This window comes from Jaculus jaculus, chromosome 17 (assembly GCF_020740685.1).
Source record: "Jaculus jaculus isolate mJacJac1 chromosome 17, mJacJac1.mat.Y.cur, whole genome shotgun sequence".
Lineage (NCBI taxonomy): Eukaryota > Metazoa > Chordata > Mammalia > Rodentia > Dipodidae > Jaculus > Jaculus jaculus.
Window position 1 is genome coordinate 6768302 of NC_059118.1, and position 17684 is coordinate 6785985.

The 17684-nt window shown below is 51.5% G+C and overlaps 1 protein-coding gene across 1 annotated transcript in view; it reads right to left on the reverse strand.

The window, feature by feature from the left end:
* Itga9 (integrin subunit alpha 9) overlaps positions 1 to 16411 on the reverse strand; it is a 322030-nt gene extending 305619 nt beyond the window's left edge. Inside the window, exons 1-2 of the mRNA XM_045136949.1 lie at positions 16392 to 16411; positions 15545 to 16075 (exon numbers count right to left, since the gene is read on the reverse strand). Of these exons, the coding sequence (XP_044992884.1) occupies positions 15545 to 16075; positions 16392 to 16411 (551 nt within the window). The remainder of the gene's footprint in view (positions 1 to 15544; positions 16076 to 16391) is intronic.
* Positions 16412 to 17684: the final 1273 nt, after the last annotated feature.

Genomic DNA, 17684 nt, shown 5'->3' on the forward strand with positions numbered 1-17684 from the left:
ACAGCCATCTGACAGGCCATTCATATGATCCCCATTGTGTAGATGGGGTGGCAGGCTGTGGAGGTGAGCCCCAGGACTTGTCCGAGCGCACAGCCGCCTCGCTGCAGCCTGCACCCCACAGCTGTGTCCCACCTGCCCCCCCCCTACTCAGCCCATGCCAGCGCCCCCTCCTCTACTCAGCCCATGCCAGCCAGGAAAGAGGAAAAGGAAGCAGTGGGCACCCAGCGCTCCCTCTGTGGTCAGATGCTCGCATGTGTAACCTTGCCCAGGGAGGCTCTGAGGGCAGCTCTGGGGTTAGGATTTGGATCTGGGAGCCCATCCTACCAAGTGTGGAGTCTGGCACAGACAGTCTTTCTCCTCCCCTTCAAGATCAAAGGACCAAGGAGGTGAATTCTAACCGCTGTCTTGGTTTTCCAAAACACTGACCTTGCTAGCACGATGCTAATCCGAGGTCTGCCTCACTTAGTAAGTAGCTCACAAACCCCTTTGAAAATGTGTGCTTGCCCGTCCAGCCATCAGCACCAGTTAGGATTTCTAGAGCCTGATTTTCTCTCTCTCTGTGTGTGTGTGTGTGTGTATGTGCGTGTGCACGTGGAGGCCAGAGGATAATGTTGGTTATCATTCCTCAAGTGCCTTTTCTGAGATATGGTTTCTCACAGGTCTGGAACTCAACAAGTACCTAGACTGGCTAGTCAGTGTGGCCCAGGTATGCTCCTGTCTCCATCGACCCAGCCCTGGGATTACAAGCATGCACCACGAAGCCCAGCTTTTTCTTTTTTAAAATATATGGATTCTGGGGATTGAACTCAGGTCCTCAAGCTTGTGAGGCAAGCACATGTGCAACTGAGCCATCCCCCCAGACCAAGCATGATTTCTTGCTCTAGGAAATCCCAGCCAGTCAGCTTTTCTGTGTATTCTTCTCTGGGGAGCTGGTTTACACTGCTGGACATATGGCAGGTGGGTGCTGAGACCAGGGCCGTGGCCAGTGCTTTCTCCAGTCCTCCAAATGGGGCTGGAGAGATGGCTTAGTGGTTAAGTAGTTTGTCTGCAAAATCTAAGGACCCAGGTTCGATTCTCCAGTACCGCAAAAGCCAGATGCATAAGATGGCGCATGTGTCTGGAGTTCGTTTGCAGAGGCTAGAGGCCTTGATGCGCCCACTCTCTTATTCATATTCATTCCCCCCACCTCTCTCTCCTTGCAAATAAATTAGTTAAACCAGTCCCTCAAATAGTGTCCTAGAGTGTGAGGGCAAACACCTCTCTATCTCCAGTGATGTGATGTCAAGCTGTCTGCAAAAGCTCTCCCCCAGCCCCACCTGGCTCTGAACTCTTCCCTCCCACCTCTGTCACCACCAGGTCAGCTCCCGGGACAGCCATGACCAGACTGAGCCACAGCCGCCTCCCTGGGGAAGGCCAGGAACCAGGAGTGTCTCAAAGCCCATGCCTACCACCACCATCACCACACAGATGCCACAGTGGCCATTCCATTAGGTGAAATTACAGCTGGACTAAAGACAACTGGAGATTACAAACTTAAAAACCCGTTAGGTTTGGTCACATGCATTTGATCCCAAGCCCGAACTTTCCCCAGGGACCCACATTTGGGTTGCATGAATGAAACTCAATTACTGTGTGTCCACCACAGGGAAACCCCAAAAGCCACTATCTAACCCTCACTCAGCACAAGGCAGCTAAGCAAGGGGATGTCTGGCGCTGCAGCCCTCTGACCACACCGCACATGAAAGGTTTCACTCTTAGACAGAGGCGGCAAGTGGCCAGGGCTTGCTGACCAGAGCCATGGACCAAAAAGCCTGGGCAGTCCTTACATTTCCAGAAATTGAGGCCTCAGATGTTTAAGCAGTGAGCTTTCTAGGCACTTTAAGCTAATAGCTCCACCTGGAACAGTTTTTCTTGTTGTTGTTTGTTTGTTTTTGAGATAGTGTCCTGTATCTCAGCAGACTTCCAACTCACTATGTAGCTGAAAATGACTTTTAACTCCTGATCCTCCTGCCTCTACCTCCCACGTGTTAGGATTACAGGTGCATGCCTCCATGCCCAGGTTAGGAAGTGCTGGGAATCGAACCCAGGAGTCTGTACATGCTAGGCAAGCACTCTTCCCACTAAGCTACACCCACAGCCCATCACCAAGCTTCTAAGCTTTGGGACCCAGTTACTCAGGGAAAAATGTAAGCTGTGCAGGCCATATTCTGCCTCTACTGTTGATAAGCTGTGTGACCTCGAACACATTTTTAACTACTCTGAGTCTGTTTTCCTCTGCTGTCAAACAGGAGAAATAAAAATATACCCACAGGAGTTGGGGAGAAGACTTAGTAGGTAAGCATGAGGTCCTGAATTCAGATCCCCAGCACCCACATAAAATGCGGAGCCATGGTGGCATAAGCTTGTTGTGGTAGATTGAATAAATGCCCCCAATAGACACAGGTGTTTCATTAAAGCTTATGACATGGATTTCTAGTCACCTGGCTAGAAGAGGCATCTTTGTGGGTGGATCCTGGGGTCCAGCCCTGAGGTGTGTTTGGGGACAGATCTAATTTCCAGACTAAAGATATGCAGAGAGGTTTTTTAATTTGTTATATTTCATGTATTTATTTATTCAAGAGGGAGGGAGAGAGAGAAAAGGTATGCCAGAGCCTCCAACCACCACAAACAAACTCCAGACACATGTGCCACCTTATGCATCTGGCTTATGTGGGTGCTGGGGAATTGAACCTGGGTCCTTAGTCTTCATAAGCAAGCACCTTAACCACTGAGCCATCTCTCCAGCTCTGCAGAGAGGTTTGGAGCCCTGCCAGGGTCCCTGCTGCTTGCTGCAGTTCCCTGCTATTTGCTGCCCATTTGTGCTTGCTTGCAGTGCTGGATGTTTGTTGGTCTCTCTTTCTCTCTCTCCCTCCCTCCCTCCCTCCCTCCTTTCCTTCCTCCATCTCCCCTCTCTCTTCTTGGATTTATGAACCAGAGCCGGCTTCTTCTGCCATTGATGGAAATTCCCCTGGACCTGCAAGCCTGAAATAGATCCCTTCCTCCCATAAACTGTGTCTGTTCCGAAGTTCATCCCAACAATGTGGAGCTAACTATAACACTTGTAATTGCAGTACAGGGAAGGAGACAGGGGGATCTCCAGGGCTTGTTGAGTAACTAGTCCAGCCAAATCAGTGAGTTCCACACTTTGTGAGAGACCCTTTCTCAGAAAAAATAAGGTGGACTGTGATAGCGGAAGATATGCAACATCAACCTTTTACCTCCACATGTACGCATGCACACACATGTGCATATCACACACACATATGTGTACAAAAAGGATACCTACGGAAAGTTCTTGTGATGTTTGAGCAAGAGAATGAACGTTTATAAGGCACCCAGCATGTAGCCTGGTACAAAGTAGGCATTCAAAGAAAAGCTAGACTGCTGGGCAGTAGTGGGCCAAACACTTTGGTACCCAACCTGTCCCAGCTCCAACTCTGGGCAGCACCCCAGGAGCTACTCAGACGACCCCAAAACTGCACTACCTTCTCTGTTGTGCTAGGCAGGAACTGAGCTTGAATTTCAGCTGACACAGAAATCCAGGGATGGCCAGTGTGATTTCACCACCAGTCACATTAGGAAACCAGCCATGGTCCTCCACCCTTCCTGTATCCCTGCCCTGTCCATGGAACTCTGCAGTTTCTTCCATCAAGAGGTGACATATGCTACCTCCAAATAGAATTGGCCAATCGGAAACAACAGAAGATGCATAATCGATGCCTTGGGTTGAGGCTTCAAGAAACCATGTGTGCTTCTGCCAGTTCTTTTGGTACCTTGCCTGGCCACCCTGTGTGGCTAACAGGATGGAGAGTGAGAGACCCATGAAACAGAGATGAGCTATCCCAGCTGAAGCCATTTTATGCCTCTCAGCCAACCCAGACACATGAGAAGGGGACCCTGGCTCAAACAGAAGAAACACCCAGCTGAGCCCAACCGAACCTTCCGGCCACAGAATCGTGAGCCAAAATGCGGTGGTTGGTGAAAGCCTCTGAGTTTTAGGGTGGTTGGAAGCTTACTGCTTCTGAGGGGAGCTGGGCTGCAGTATTTCTACTACCCCCTCCCCCCAATGTCCTAGAGTCTAAACCAATCATCCATTTTGCAGCTGATAAGAGTTACCATGGCTCTTCTCACTCCCTGGTCTCCTTACCTCCCCCCCACCCACAACCAGAGATTCTCACCACCAAATAATACCATAGACCTGTAATAAGCGTGCTGATATGTGAGGTGCAAGGTGGGGTACTGGGAAGGTCCTGAAGAAAATGCCTGGAGACACACTGTGATGCTTCACCTTGATTGTCAGCTTGTCTGGATCTAGACTCACCTAGGAGACACACCTCTGGAATACAGTATGTATTCACCCAGCCTCCTCTGATGGCATTGATCCCACCCCATTCTGAGTCCTCCATCTCCCCACCCCTTACTAAGGAAGCTTTGTTCTGAAAGTAACTGAGCTGGCTCCATGGCTGACATTATGTGCTGGAGGATGACATATTATCCCAAATACATGAACAACAAAAAAGTAAGAAATTTAACTCACATGCTGGTGCATTTAAGGCTACCTGGGACTTACCTCCAACACCTCTTAATATTGTCCTTATTATTCATTTTCTTTCATGTGTATGTATGGTGTGCATGTGTGTATGTTTGCTCGTGTGTGTGTGTTGTTGCCTCACCCACCTGTTAAGATTGTGCTTGTTACTCATGTTTTCCATATGTATGGAAGTAGTACATGTGTCTGTATTCTTGCTCTGGCATGATGTGTATGTAAGTGTGTTTTTGCTCTTGTGTGGAATGCATGTGTGCATTTTTGCTCTTGTATGATGGACATGTGAGTGTGTTCTTGCTCTTGAGTGATGGGCATGTGAGTGTGTTCTTGCTCTGGTATTATGGACATGTGAGTGTGTTCTTCTTGCTCTTGTATGATGGGCATGTGAGTGTGTTCTTACTCTGGTCTGATGGGCATGTGAGTGTGTTCTTCTTGCTCTGGTATGATGGGCATGTGAGTGTGTTCTTACTCTTGTATGATGGGTATGTGAGTGTGTTCTTACTCTTGTATGATGGGCATGTGAGTGTGTTCTTCTTGCTCTGGTATGATGGGCATGTGAGTGTGTTCTTGCTCTGGTATGATGGGCATGTGAGTGTGTTCTTACTCTTGTATGATGGGTATGTGTGTTCCTGCCCTTCTATGGTATGTATTCTTGCTCATGGGTGTGTGCTTGCATGCAGAGGCTAAGGGATGATATTGGGACGGGGGGGGGGGTCTTCCTCAGTTGCACTCCACCGTATTCTCTGAGACAGGGTCTCTTTGAACCTGAAGTTCACCAATTCTGTTAAACTATCCAGAATGCCCCAAGGATTCCCAGTACCCACCTCCACAGCCCTAGTTGCTACCACCCCACCCAGAATCTATGTGGATGCGAGGAATCTGAGCTCAGAACTTCATGGTTGCAGAGCAAGTGCTTTATGTACTAAGCCATCGCTCCCAGCCCCCCAACTTAAATGTACAACAGAAGTCCTTTGCTCTCCTCAAAAGCATATCTTGCAGACCAAGAGAGCCCTGTGGTTTCAAAGATGCTCAAATTTTCCCAATCTTGGACTCACTTTCGCTTCCTAAGACTTCCTCTGGCAAAAAGGAAGGTAGGGATAAAACAATTTATTCTGTTTTGATTGACTGCCAAATCCACTTGGCTACAAGGACTGGCAGTTCTGAGGGCTGAATGGTTCAGAGAGTGAGCTCTGTGCCTCAGGAGCCTCTCCCTTGCAACTCTGTGTGTGTGTGTTATTATTGTTCATGCAATTGTGTGTGTGTGTGTGTGTGTAATGATGACTCTGTATGTAAAGGCCAGAAGACAGCCACAGGTGATAACTTCAGGAACACCGCCCACTTATTTTTTGAGACAAAGTCTCTCAATGTCTGGAACTTGCCACATAAACTAGACTGGTTGGCAATGGAGCCCCAAGGATCCTCCTGTCGCTGCCTCCCCGGCACTGGGCTGACAGGTACTTGCCACCAAGCTCTGTACTTTTACATCGTTGCTGGGAATTGAACTCAGGCCCTCATTCATGCTTGTGAGACAAGCACTTTACCAACTGGTCTCTCTCCCCAGATCCCTCACTTGTGACTCTGACACCAGAAAGAGACACGCAGAGAGGCAGCAACGGCGCTCTGGCTGCTGTTTCCGGGTCAGTTCCAAAGGCCCACGGTCAGTGCTCCCGCTCTTGAGCTGGCTGGGGAGGGAAGGGCAAGGACGCGGAGTACCCCAGCCTCGCAGGCCCGCTGAGGACACTTTTCCTCTGTTCGTAGCATGGCAACTCATGCAGTAGGAGCCCTGGGGTGGCCATGGAGAGGTGTACCCACTCCACAGCTGCAAGCAGGGAGCCGGCTGACAGGCTCCAGCTGTGGCACCCTCCAGATCTGCAGCCATTGGCCCCTTGGCACCGTGTTCTTCCTAAGCTGCTCCATCCCCTGACTGGTCATCATGGCAGGGATGGCCACTTCTGCCCAGCGGGGCCCATTGAGTTGACAGACTCTCCGAGGCTCTCTCAGCCAGTCCTGCTTCTTCCCTCTCTCTCTCTCACAGCTGTCAAAGCCCGGCCCTGACGACTCTCCTGCACTCCTGTCTCACCTTGGACTTCTCAGAGATGCAAGCCAACTCAACCCACCACTTATGTGCACTGGCTCTTCAGGCTGGCGGGCGGATGACCCTCTTAGTCCTTGCTGCTACTTTTTATTTTGTTTGTTTGTGTTTTTTGAGGTAGGGTCTCACTCTAGCCCAAGACGACCTGGAAGTCACTATGTGGTCTCAGGCTGGCCTTGAACTCACATTGATCCTCTCACCGGAGTGTGGAGTTAAAGGTGTGGGCCACCACACCCAGCAGTTCTAGCTTCGTAATCAGAGACCTAGAAACCACTCATCCATTTCCCACAAAGACTCGGCGGTAACACTTGTGACCTCTCTCAGCCATGTCCAGCAAACACTCTCTGATGGAATTCATTTGGGTTTTTAAAGTGGCAGGCAGCTTCCTTGAAAATAAATTATTTCAGAGAACACCATGGCTACTTTAAATAAACATGAAAGCAACACTTCCCTGGGACAAAGCAAGGCAGAAATTATCATAAGGAGATGACTTCCTGAACAGCAGTGGTCATGGGGGAACGGGAAAATGGGGAGCTGGCTAGGGCCCGGCCCTTCACACTCTCACACTCAGGGCTGTTCACAGCTGGCGGAGGAGAGTCGGCCTGTCTTCTGACCCTTGAAGGTTCTCTCCTCGGGCAAAGACAGCTGCCTCTTTCCCAGCCAGATTCAGCACTAGCTCAGAAAACAGCACCCTCACGCACTTCTCAGGATCCAAAGGGAAACATCCTGGCAGTGCCCATGAGATGCTTTCTGGGTCTCCTTAGGACTTGGACCTCATGCACATGCTGTCCCCTCCCTCTCCTGAAAACCTGAGAGACCAGGCTGCGCCGGGCGAGGGAAGCCACACTGGAGTATCGCATTTCCCAAACAAGCCTAGGGAGGAGGTGTTCGCACACAGTCCCCTACGAGCCCCACCCGGGGTACCCGAGCTCTGCCAGCTCTGCCAGCTTGCGCACATGAAGCCAACACTGCCACTGAGCTTAGGAGACAGCCGGGCTGCCATCACCACTTTCAGGTATTTCCTCACAAAGCCTGGCCAGTGTCGGGAGCCAGGCCCATAATTCCCAAGGCCTCTCGTCTAAGCCCCTCACCTCCCAACGACCAGCGCCTGCCTGAGGGTCCGCAATTCACACCCAGAATGCACCCGATGCTTTCCACAAACCAGAGCCTCGGAACTTCCTCACTCAACAGAGTTGTGACGTTTCCGTGCAATGTTTTACAGATGAAAAACTGGACCACAACCTCTGCATGCACTGACAGATGCATATTCACATTCTGTGGGCGTACATGTATGTGTGGGTGCGTGTACACATGTGGGTGCATGTGCACATATATGTGGAAGCCACAGGACAATCTTGAATGCTAATTTCAGGAAAGCCATCCACCTCTTTTAAAATAATTTTTGTCTATAAAAATGAATTTATTAAAACGCTTATAACCATAAAAGAATATTTAAAAGCATAGAAATGAGCCAACACTAATTACAAACTTTACATCTTAAGCCACAATGCACCGCAGCAAGCATCACGAGAAGCTCAGCTCCACCTCGCTAGGCTGCTCACACAGTTTCACTCTCCAGACCATCCACGGGAGCACAGCCTGTCCCTGCTGGGAAAGAGTGTCCTGTGACAGTTAAGACCCAGCCATCCGCCTTTTACCTGAGACAGTGTCTCTCACTGGCCTAGACTGGCTGCCCAGCGAGCCCCAGCAATGCTCCCGCGTCTGCCTGCCCAGCGCAGGGATTACAGGGGTGCCATGCCACGTCCAGCACTATACACGGGTGCTGGGGATCAAGCTCAGGACTTCGTGCTTGTAAGGCAAGCACTTCACATACTAGCTATCTCCCTGGCCCCAGTCCGCACTTTATACACACACACACACACACACACACGTATGTATGTATATATGTGTGTGTGTGTGTTTATGTGTGTGTATATGTATATGTATATGTATATGTATATATATATACATATATATATATATATATATATATGCATGCACCTGTTTTTGGTTTTAATATCCAAATATGCTAGGGATTGGGTATTCCATAAAGACTGAAGTCCTTACTTCCACTAATATATCTTGCCCAGCCTCCCTCGGTGGATTTTCCATCCAGCAGCCACATGTGACTACTTCGTGTGTGACTGAGGGACAGAATTCTTAATTTTGTTTAGCTTCAGTCTGTTTTAATTTAAGTGCTAATATACCTCGGGCCTCAGACAGCTCAATAGAGCTTTTTGGCTTGTTCTCTCAAGTCTCAACTGGAATGCAAGTCAATACTGTGAGCTTCCTGCGTGAATCCTGGGTGACTGACTGCCAGGCTCGGAGCGAATGCTGAGTGCGCCCTCCCCTTCCCCGGCTGCAGAGTCCTCGCTGGCCCGGGAGGGAGAAGAGGCAGGAAGCACGTCGCCAGAAAGGAAGCCAATGCACCCAACCACTTCGGACTCCAGGGCGTCTGGGGCGGGGGGCAGCCACCAGCCAGGCCCGGTTTATTTATATCACTGAGTTAACAGTTCTCCACTCTGCAGCTGAGGAACTGCTAGGCAAGGGGACAGAAATTGGCTTTGTCTGTGTTCCCTGGCACCTACTGCTGTTGTTCAAAGGATGCCAAAGGACTCGGGACATGGGGGACGGGGGTTACAAGAGAGCTCTGGGTGCAGACAGTCTCTGGGGGTACCATTAGAAAAGAAAAAAAAAGGAAACTCAGTCACTTGTGTGAGTGCATCCAACCGATACAAAGTGACATCACGTCATTCTGGTCTTCTGTTGTGGGGATGCTTCTCACTGCCCACGGCATGGTCATGGGAGGAATGTCGAACGAGCACTTTAAGCAAAGCTGGATATAATGGTTTGATTATCAACTTAACAGGAAACGAGCCCCTGGTCATGCCTGTCAAGGGATTATCTTCCTTAGGTTAACTGAGGTGGGAAGACACACCTTAACCGGAGGTGGCAGGTACCATTCCATGGACTGGGGTCCTATCGGCTGAGCAGGAGCCGTCATGACTCTACCTTCTGACTGCGGGGTGCAATGTGACCAGCTCGGCTTTGCGCTCCTGCCGCCACGAATTCTCCATCACAGAGCTGAAACCTTGAACTACAAACCTACACAAGCCTTTCCTCCTTTTAATAACACATGCTCTGTCCCAGTAAGAAGGTAACGGGGCTGGAGAGATGGCTTAGTGCTTAAGGCACTTGCCTGAGAAGTCTAAGGATCAAGGTTCAATCCCCAAGACCCACATAAGCCATATGCACAAGGAGGCGCACATCCATTTGGAGTCCATTTGCAGTGGCTGGAGTACCCTGGCATGCCCATTCTCTATCTGCCTCCCTCTCTCTCTCTCTCTCTCTCTCTCTCTCTAATACACAAATAAAACTATTTTTTCCTTTTTATTGACAGCTTCCATACAAATAATAAACCATGATAATTCCCTCCCTGACTTTCACCTGAAAAGATGATGACATTGAAACAAACAAAAATATTTTTTTAAAAAATTAAAAGAGGAGGCAGAGGTAGGAGGATCACTGTGAGTTCAAGGCCATTCTGAGAATTCCAGGTCAGCCTGGGCTAGAGTGAGATCCTACCTCAAAAAAATGAAAAGAAAAAAAAAATTAAGAAAAGCAGAGGGCTGGAGGGACGGCTTAGCAGTTAAGGCATTTATCTGCAAAGCCAAGGGACCCAGGTTAGATTCCCCAGGACTCATGTAAGCCAGATGCACAAGGGGGCGCATGCGTCTGGAGCTCGTTCGCAGCGGCTGGAGTCCTGGGGCGCCCCCGCCTGCCCCCCTCCCTTCTTTCTTCCTATCAAATAAATAAATAAAATAAGATAATGATCCTCTGAGCCTGGTATCTGTCCTCAGTGTGATGTGATTACAGGATCCATACTCAGTACGAGGGGTTCAGAAAGACAAGAGCACCCCCACACATACCTCCTTCCTTTACGAAGGCATCTGGTCCCCTCTGGTCAGTGACAACCAGGCTTTCTCAAGTGCACAGTTACAGGCCCTGGTGCAGCCAGCTCCACCAACGACGAGCACGTTGGCATGCTCTGTGGTGAGCACCTGGGGCACTCACAGAACACGCTACGCACTGCCATGCCTTCCTGCCTGTGGGTTAAGTTAGCACCCCCTCCCCAGTTTGGCATTACTTGGGGCGGTGGAAGCTTTGTAAGATGAGACTTACTTGAAAGTTATTGGGAGCATGCTTTCCAAGAGAACAGTGGGACCCTCGCCGCTCCCTCCTTCTGGCTATTTTGTCTGCCTACATTCTCCCTGATCACAATGCACGCCCCCTCGGCAGACCCAAAAGCAGAACGGCCAACCCATCATGGGATCAACCATAACCCTTCCGTCTTCATCAGCTGACCATCCAAGTATTAATGACAGTAACGGTGCTAACACAGCATGGAACCCTCGATTCTGCCACCGGGTGCCTGGGCAACTCCTGTTCCCTCTGGCACACCCCCACCCAATGTTCAGCATGGCCATTCACCTGTAAAGGAGGTGGTGAACTAGCATGAAACAAACACTCTGAACCACAGAATACTCAACTGAGACGCTAAAGAAGGGCTGCGGGGATGGCTCAGTGGTAAGAGCACTTGCCTCGAAAGCATGAGGGCCTGAATTCTCCCTGAGTTCGATTCCCCAAGCACCCATGTACACAGCTGAGGATGCCCACATAATGTCTGTAACCTCAGCCCTATAAAAGCAGAGACGGCAGAGTCCCCGGGGCTCAGCCAGCCTGACCAAACACTAGAGCTCCAGGTTCAGTGAGAGCGTCTGTCTCAAGGACACAAGTGGAAGAGTGGAGGGCACCCACAATTCTGCTCTGGTCTCTGCATGCGTGTGCACACACTTTGTATACGCACACTGTGCATACACACACGGAAGGAAGGGAGGGAGGGAGGGAGGGAGGGAGGAAGAAAGGAAACTAAAAAGTATTTCTTCCAGGGACTAAGAAGATGGTTAAATGTTTGCATACACGCCTACAGACTCAAGTTTGAGCCCTCAGCGAGTCCATTAAAGGCACATGTGAAGTGGCCCACAGATCTGCAATTCCAATGTGCCTATTGCCATGGGAGGGGAACCAGAAAAATCTAGAAGGTCGCAAGCAGAAGCAGCAAGGGACCTCGTCCCAGCACTCGGGAGGCTGAGGTAGGAGGACCGCCTTGAGTACAAGGCCAGCCTGAGCTACAGAGTGAGTTCCAGGTCAGCCTGGGCTAGAGTGAGACCCTGCCTCAAAAAACAAACAAAAAAGGTGAAAAGAAGGACTGGAGAGATTGCTCAGTGGTTAAGGCACTAGCCTGTTGACCTGGGTTCAATTCCCCAGTACCCACATAAAGCCAAATGCACAAAGTGGCACATGCATCTGGAGTTCGTTTGCAGTGGCAAGAGGACCAACATGGTGTGCCCATTCTCTCTCTCTCTCTCTGCTTGCAAATAAATAAATAAAAGTTTTTTTTTTAAGGCGGGCATGGTGGCACATGCTTTTTAACCCCAGCACTCAGGAGGCAGAGGTAGGAGGACCGCCATGAATTGGAGGCCACCCTGAGACTACATAGTGAATTCTAGGTCAGCCTGGGCTAGAGTGAGACCCTACCAAACCTGTGTGTACGTGTGTGTGTATGGATTATAAAAACAGAGGAAAGAGAAATACCTCTAAGTTGTCCTCTTACCTCCAAACACATTCACACCCATACACATCTAGCATGCACATAGACACACATGCATACATACACAAATGCATTTGTTTAATAAAAAGGAATATTTCTTCTGGAAGAAAGACACAAGACACAATCGTTAATTCCACCCCAATTCAATGTACTGGGTTCTTAAGTCACTCCACGTAGATTTCTATGCTGTCCTATTATACCTGGATAGCCTGTAGCTAAACAGCCACCAAACTCCAGGGCCTGAATGAACTGTGCACTTCCCTAATGTACACGCTTGTAGCTTCACTTTCATAATCCAATGGCGACTGTCGTAAACCATCATCCCTTGCTGACCCAGTAATTCTGAGCCCAGGATTGACTGGAAGGAAACAATTAAGGATGCCCACAGTGTTGAGTTAGAAGGCTGTTTACGCATGCTGTTACAATCACGGACAACCGGAAACAGCTGACATGATCCTAGAAGATACTGGGCTCAGGGACTGTCTGGTAACAAAGGACCTGCAGTCAGTCACTAAGTCGGGGATCAACTGCAGGGCCGAGAGTTAAGGCTTAGGGTAGATGCGATTTTCACAAGACTGGACGGAATCTTACACATTTAAGGTGATTACCTTTAAGAAGATTATTACAAAAACTGCAGGATTAAATTAAACATGGGGCCTTCATATGGGCCTGTGTAAGTGAGAGGCCTTTGTCTTAAGGTTCATCGGCTCCCCCACCCCCCGAGAGTGATGTTGGAAGTCTCTCTTGCTTCAAGACAGTGCCTTGATTGTGAAGCATAGTTAGAAGAAAATGGACTCAAGGTCCAAGACGCGGGGCTGGGAAGATGGCTCCGTGGGTAAGAGTGCTTGATGCACAAGCACAGGGACCTGAGATCAATCCCCAGAGCCCACGTAAAAAGCCAGGTGTGGCACACACGCCTGTAACCCCAACACTGGGGGCAGTGGAGACAGGGAGATTGCTGGGCTCACTGGCCAGCCAGCCTAGCCCCTGCCCAAAACTAAAGGCAAGTTCTAGGTTCAATAAGAGAATGTGTCTCATGGAAATAAGACAGACAGTGACACAAGGGGACATACAGCATCTTCCTCTGGCATCTGCAAATGTGTGCAAGTATGTGCTCATGCCCACGCACACACACGGGTGCATGTGCCTGCACTTATACATACACGTTCATACACCACACACACACACACACACACACACACACACACGGGTGCATGCGCCTGCATTTACATATACATGTTCATACATGTTCATACACCACACACACACACACACACACACACACATACACACAAGATCCAAGGCAAAGAATTTTGGAGACAAGAGGAAAAAGACAAAAAGGATGGAGAGGAAATTTATTTTTAAGCAGCAAGAGATAAGAAGTCAAGAAGTGGGGGAAATTAAGGAAAAATGAAGGTAATTCAGGGCAGAAAAAAATCTGCTTCAAAACCAATTTAGTGGTCGCCTGAAAAACTATTGGGACAAACACTCCGAGGCGGGGAGTGGCTGGACAGGAGGGGGCTCTTCTGAGACCAGCAGCCCATCTGGGTTTCCCTGCGCCCCAGAGAAATCTGGCTCTCTTCTGACAAGGTCCAACCCCAACGCTGCCACCCAGTTCTTTCCTGTCATTGGGCCCGAGTGCCAAGCAGAGAGCCAAATGGACTTTCTCTACAAAATCTATGAACGTTCCCTTCTTAAAACAAACCAGGCTCGATACTTCGTCCCTGTCAGGTCTGCTGATGACTCTATCTTGTTCCCAGCCGGGGAGACGGTGACCTGTAGTGTATCCAAATCCAGGTGACAGGATCCTGGCACCCCTCCCTACGGCCAAGAGCTCCAGGGCCCAAGGGCCAGCTACAACACTCGGACTCCCTCCGCAACCCCCTACCCTGAGCAGCCCTTCTATTTTTGACAGTTCTCCTACATGGTCAATGCCAAGGTCACACGGTCTGGGAGCCCAGCACGGGACTCTGGGATGCATTCTCCAAAGGCTTCTCCCCAAGCTGTGTTCTGTACCCAACCCACAGCCCACAGCAGACCTGGAGCTGGGAGAACATAGGGGCAACGCTCAGCCCGTTTTGTTTGAAAGTGCGGACAGAGCAAGTGCAGAGAGAGGCAGCGTGGCCTCACACATGCACACCGCAAGTAACGGGAGGGCGCGCGTGTCACTGAACACAAGCTGTACGAGCACTTTGACACTGGTTCGGTCCGAGAAGCTTCCCTTCCTCAGAAGTGCTTGAGGACGTCTGCCCAGTTCGGAGCAGTGGCTCCCCTGGGTCCCTCCCTGAGAAAAGCTCACACATCACCAGTCTCCGTCTACCCAGCCTGTGCCTCTAACGATGCCCATGCCACAGTGCCACCAGCTGTCACCTGGGCCCACACTGAGAAGAGATCTGAAACTGAGATGGGAGCTAACTCCACAGAGCCACAAGCCTTCTCTCGGTCGGTCGGAGGAAGTGGCCAGGAAGGGCTTGGACAGCCTCTAGGGGCTGTTTGGGTCAGCTGATGGCGCTAAGTGAAGGAAGCACCCCCCCCCCATCCATTTCCTTAGGTGCATCCCTGGGTCTCAGCCGGCAACTGGACTCCTTGCCCCAAGCAGAATTGCATCCTTCTATGGCTGCAGGAGACCCGATGTCTCAATATTGGGGAGACACAGGGTGGCTTGGGCCCCGGGCTGCCCCAGACGCTCCCACCAGTCACAGACTGTCCCTGGGAGTGTGGGGGGGGAGTCCTCCCTGCCACCCCTTCTTCGCATCCCGGAGCCCATCAATTCCGCAGAGAGCTTTGTGAACGTCTCTCCTCGGGAGAAGCCTACTACCCCCCACTTCCCTCATGTCCCCCATTCCTCCGCTTCCTGTAAATGCATCGGCTTTGGAGAGACTTGAAGCTGCCCCCAAGAGCCGCCCCGGGTGTCCTGGGGGTGCCTATGGGGCTTGGTAGCCCCTGGATGGAGCGGGGGAAGGGTTGCACACAGCCAAGAAACTTTGCGATCGGGACGAGTGGAGCTGGGGACACCGTCCTCCCCGGGTGGGGGGGGGGGGCAGCGCCCGTCCCGGTCCCTCGGTCTCTTGGGGAGGAGAAGGGAGGCGCAGTCCGTCTCCTCCCGCGCCCCTGGGGACCGAGGCCGGAGAAGCGGGGTGGTGATGCCAGGGGGAAGGGGTCCGGGGATGAGGAAGGAGGGACGGGGGGCACTCACCAGCGCGTGCTGTCGTGGCTGTGCTGGAGCACGGCGTAGCCGAAGAAGGAGCCGGCGGGGCCCTGGAAGCGCACGGGGCGCCGGGGCTCCAGGTTGTAGGCGCGCGCGGGCAGCCCCGCGGCCAGCAGCGCCAGCAGCAGCCGCGCGCCGAGCCCCCCGGCGCCGCCCATCCCAGCCCGGCCGGACGCCGCCGCCGCCGCCGCCCGCCCGCCCGCCCTGCGCTCGCTGGCTCGGCCCCGGGGCGCGGGGGCCGCCTCGGCGCTTCCCCACCGCCGGCCCGCTCCGAGGCGGGATGCCCACGCCGCCCGGGAACCAGCCACGGAGCCTGAGGGAAGCCAAGCACAGCCCCGGGCGGCCGCGAGCCGACCGCGTCCTCCGCCCCGTGCCGGAGTCTGCGAGAGCGCTCGCGAGCAGCCGGTCCCCGTCCCCCGGGCCGGGCGGGCGGGCGGCGCTGCACTCGCGGCGGAGAGAGGCGCGCCCGCGGGGTGGGCGGCCCGGGAGGCCCGCGGAGGGACGGCGGCGCAGCGCCACCTGCTGCACAGCGCGCCGCGGTGCACGCGCCCGGGACCCCTAGGGCTGCCCCACCTCCTCCCTCTCTCCTGGACCCCTAAGGCTGCCCCACCTCCCCACCTCTGGGGTCTCCTCGTGCTCCGAGTCCCCTCTGCTGTTCCTCAGCTGATTGGATCTCTCTTTCTCTCTCAGTGCCTCTGTCTTTCCTTCTTCCTCTCTCTCTCTTTCTCTCTGTCTGTCTGTCTGTCTCTCTCTCTCTCTCTCTTTCTTTTTGACCCCCTCCCTTCCCCCTCCTCTCCAATCTCCTTCCCAAGCCTCACTCATTCTAAGCATGTACTCTGTTTGGGGCTTTTTCATTCTAAATAGCCTGTATCAGACATTTCTTCACAGTACAAGAACCTGGAGGTGCGAACATGTGCCTGTATTATTTGATTATTATCTATTTATTTGATGTTGACAATCACAGGGGGTCACCAAGGTACTATACCGCTGCCTTTAAAAACGGAGGGAGGAATCCGGACGTGGTGGCGCACGCCTTTAATCCCAGCACTCGGAAGGCAGAGGTAGGAGGATCACCGTGAGTTTGAGGCCAGCCTGAGACTCTATAGTGAAATCCAGGCTAGAGTGAGACCCTACCTCGAATAAATAAATATAAATAAATAAGTAAAAATAAATAACAAAAATGAAAGGAGGGTGGCTGGGGAGACAGCTCTGTGGTTAAAGGTGCTTGTTCCACAGAAGTTCAATTCCTAGCATGTACTTAAAGCCACACAGTTATGGGAAAGAGAGGTTGAGTGAGAAGACTCAAAGTTCACACCCCAAGGTTGTCCTCCGACCTCCACCTGACCTCCACATGCAGGCATTCTGGGGCACACACATGCCCCCACCACACACGTTTTTATGGAGTAAGCAGTCCATGGGCCAAAGAATGTAGGCTGCTTCTAAAGGCTGGAAAAGGCAGTAAGGATGACCCCACCCCCATCCTGTGTCCCCCAGAGCTTCCAGGAAAGAGCACAGCCCAGAGACACATTGACTTGAGTCCAGGGAGACCCACATCCAAGGTTTGACCTCCAGAACTGTAAGGTCACAGCTTGTTGTTTTAAGTTCCTATGTCATGATATTGTTCAAGCTGCAATGAAAAACTAGTACATCCACCTAAAATCCTGTGTAGTGTGAATGTGTGTGTTCATGTGTTTCTCGGGGAAAGAGCCATAGATTTTAACAAGTTCATAAAATGTAGGATCATTTTTAAAAGACTAAGAACCACTGATCTAAGACTGATGTCAGCCTTTATAAACTAACTTCTAAATGATGTTGCTGTAAATTGTAGCATTGGTCTTTGACTCCATAAAACTGGCTTCCAAACCTGCCTGTACAACAGAGTCCGGGACAGTCATGTACAAATGCAGGTATGGAGCTGGTGAGCTGGATCCACAGGTCAGAGCTCCTGCGTGCAATCAGGAGGACCTGAGGGGACCTGAGACCTCCTGAGTTGGATTCCCTGGGGCCAGTGTAAACAGCTGGGTGTGGCCACATACACCTGAAACCCCAGGCCTGTTGGAAGCAGAGCCTGGAGAGTCATAGAATCACCGAGGCTCTCAAAAACCGGCAAGCTCAGGCTGGAGAGATG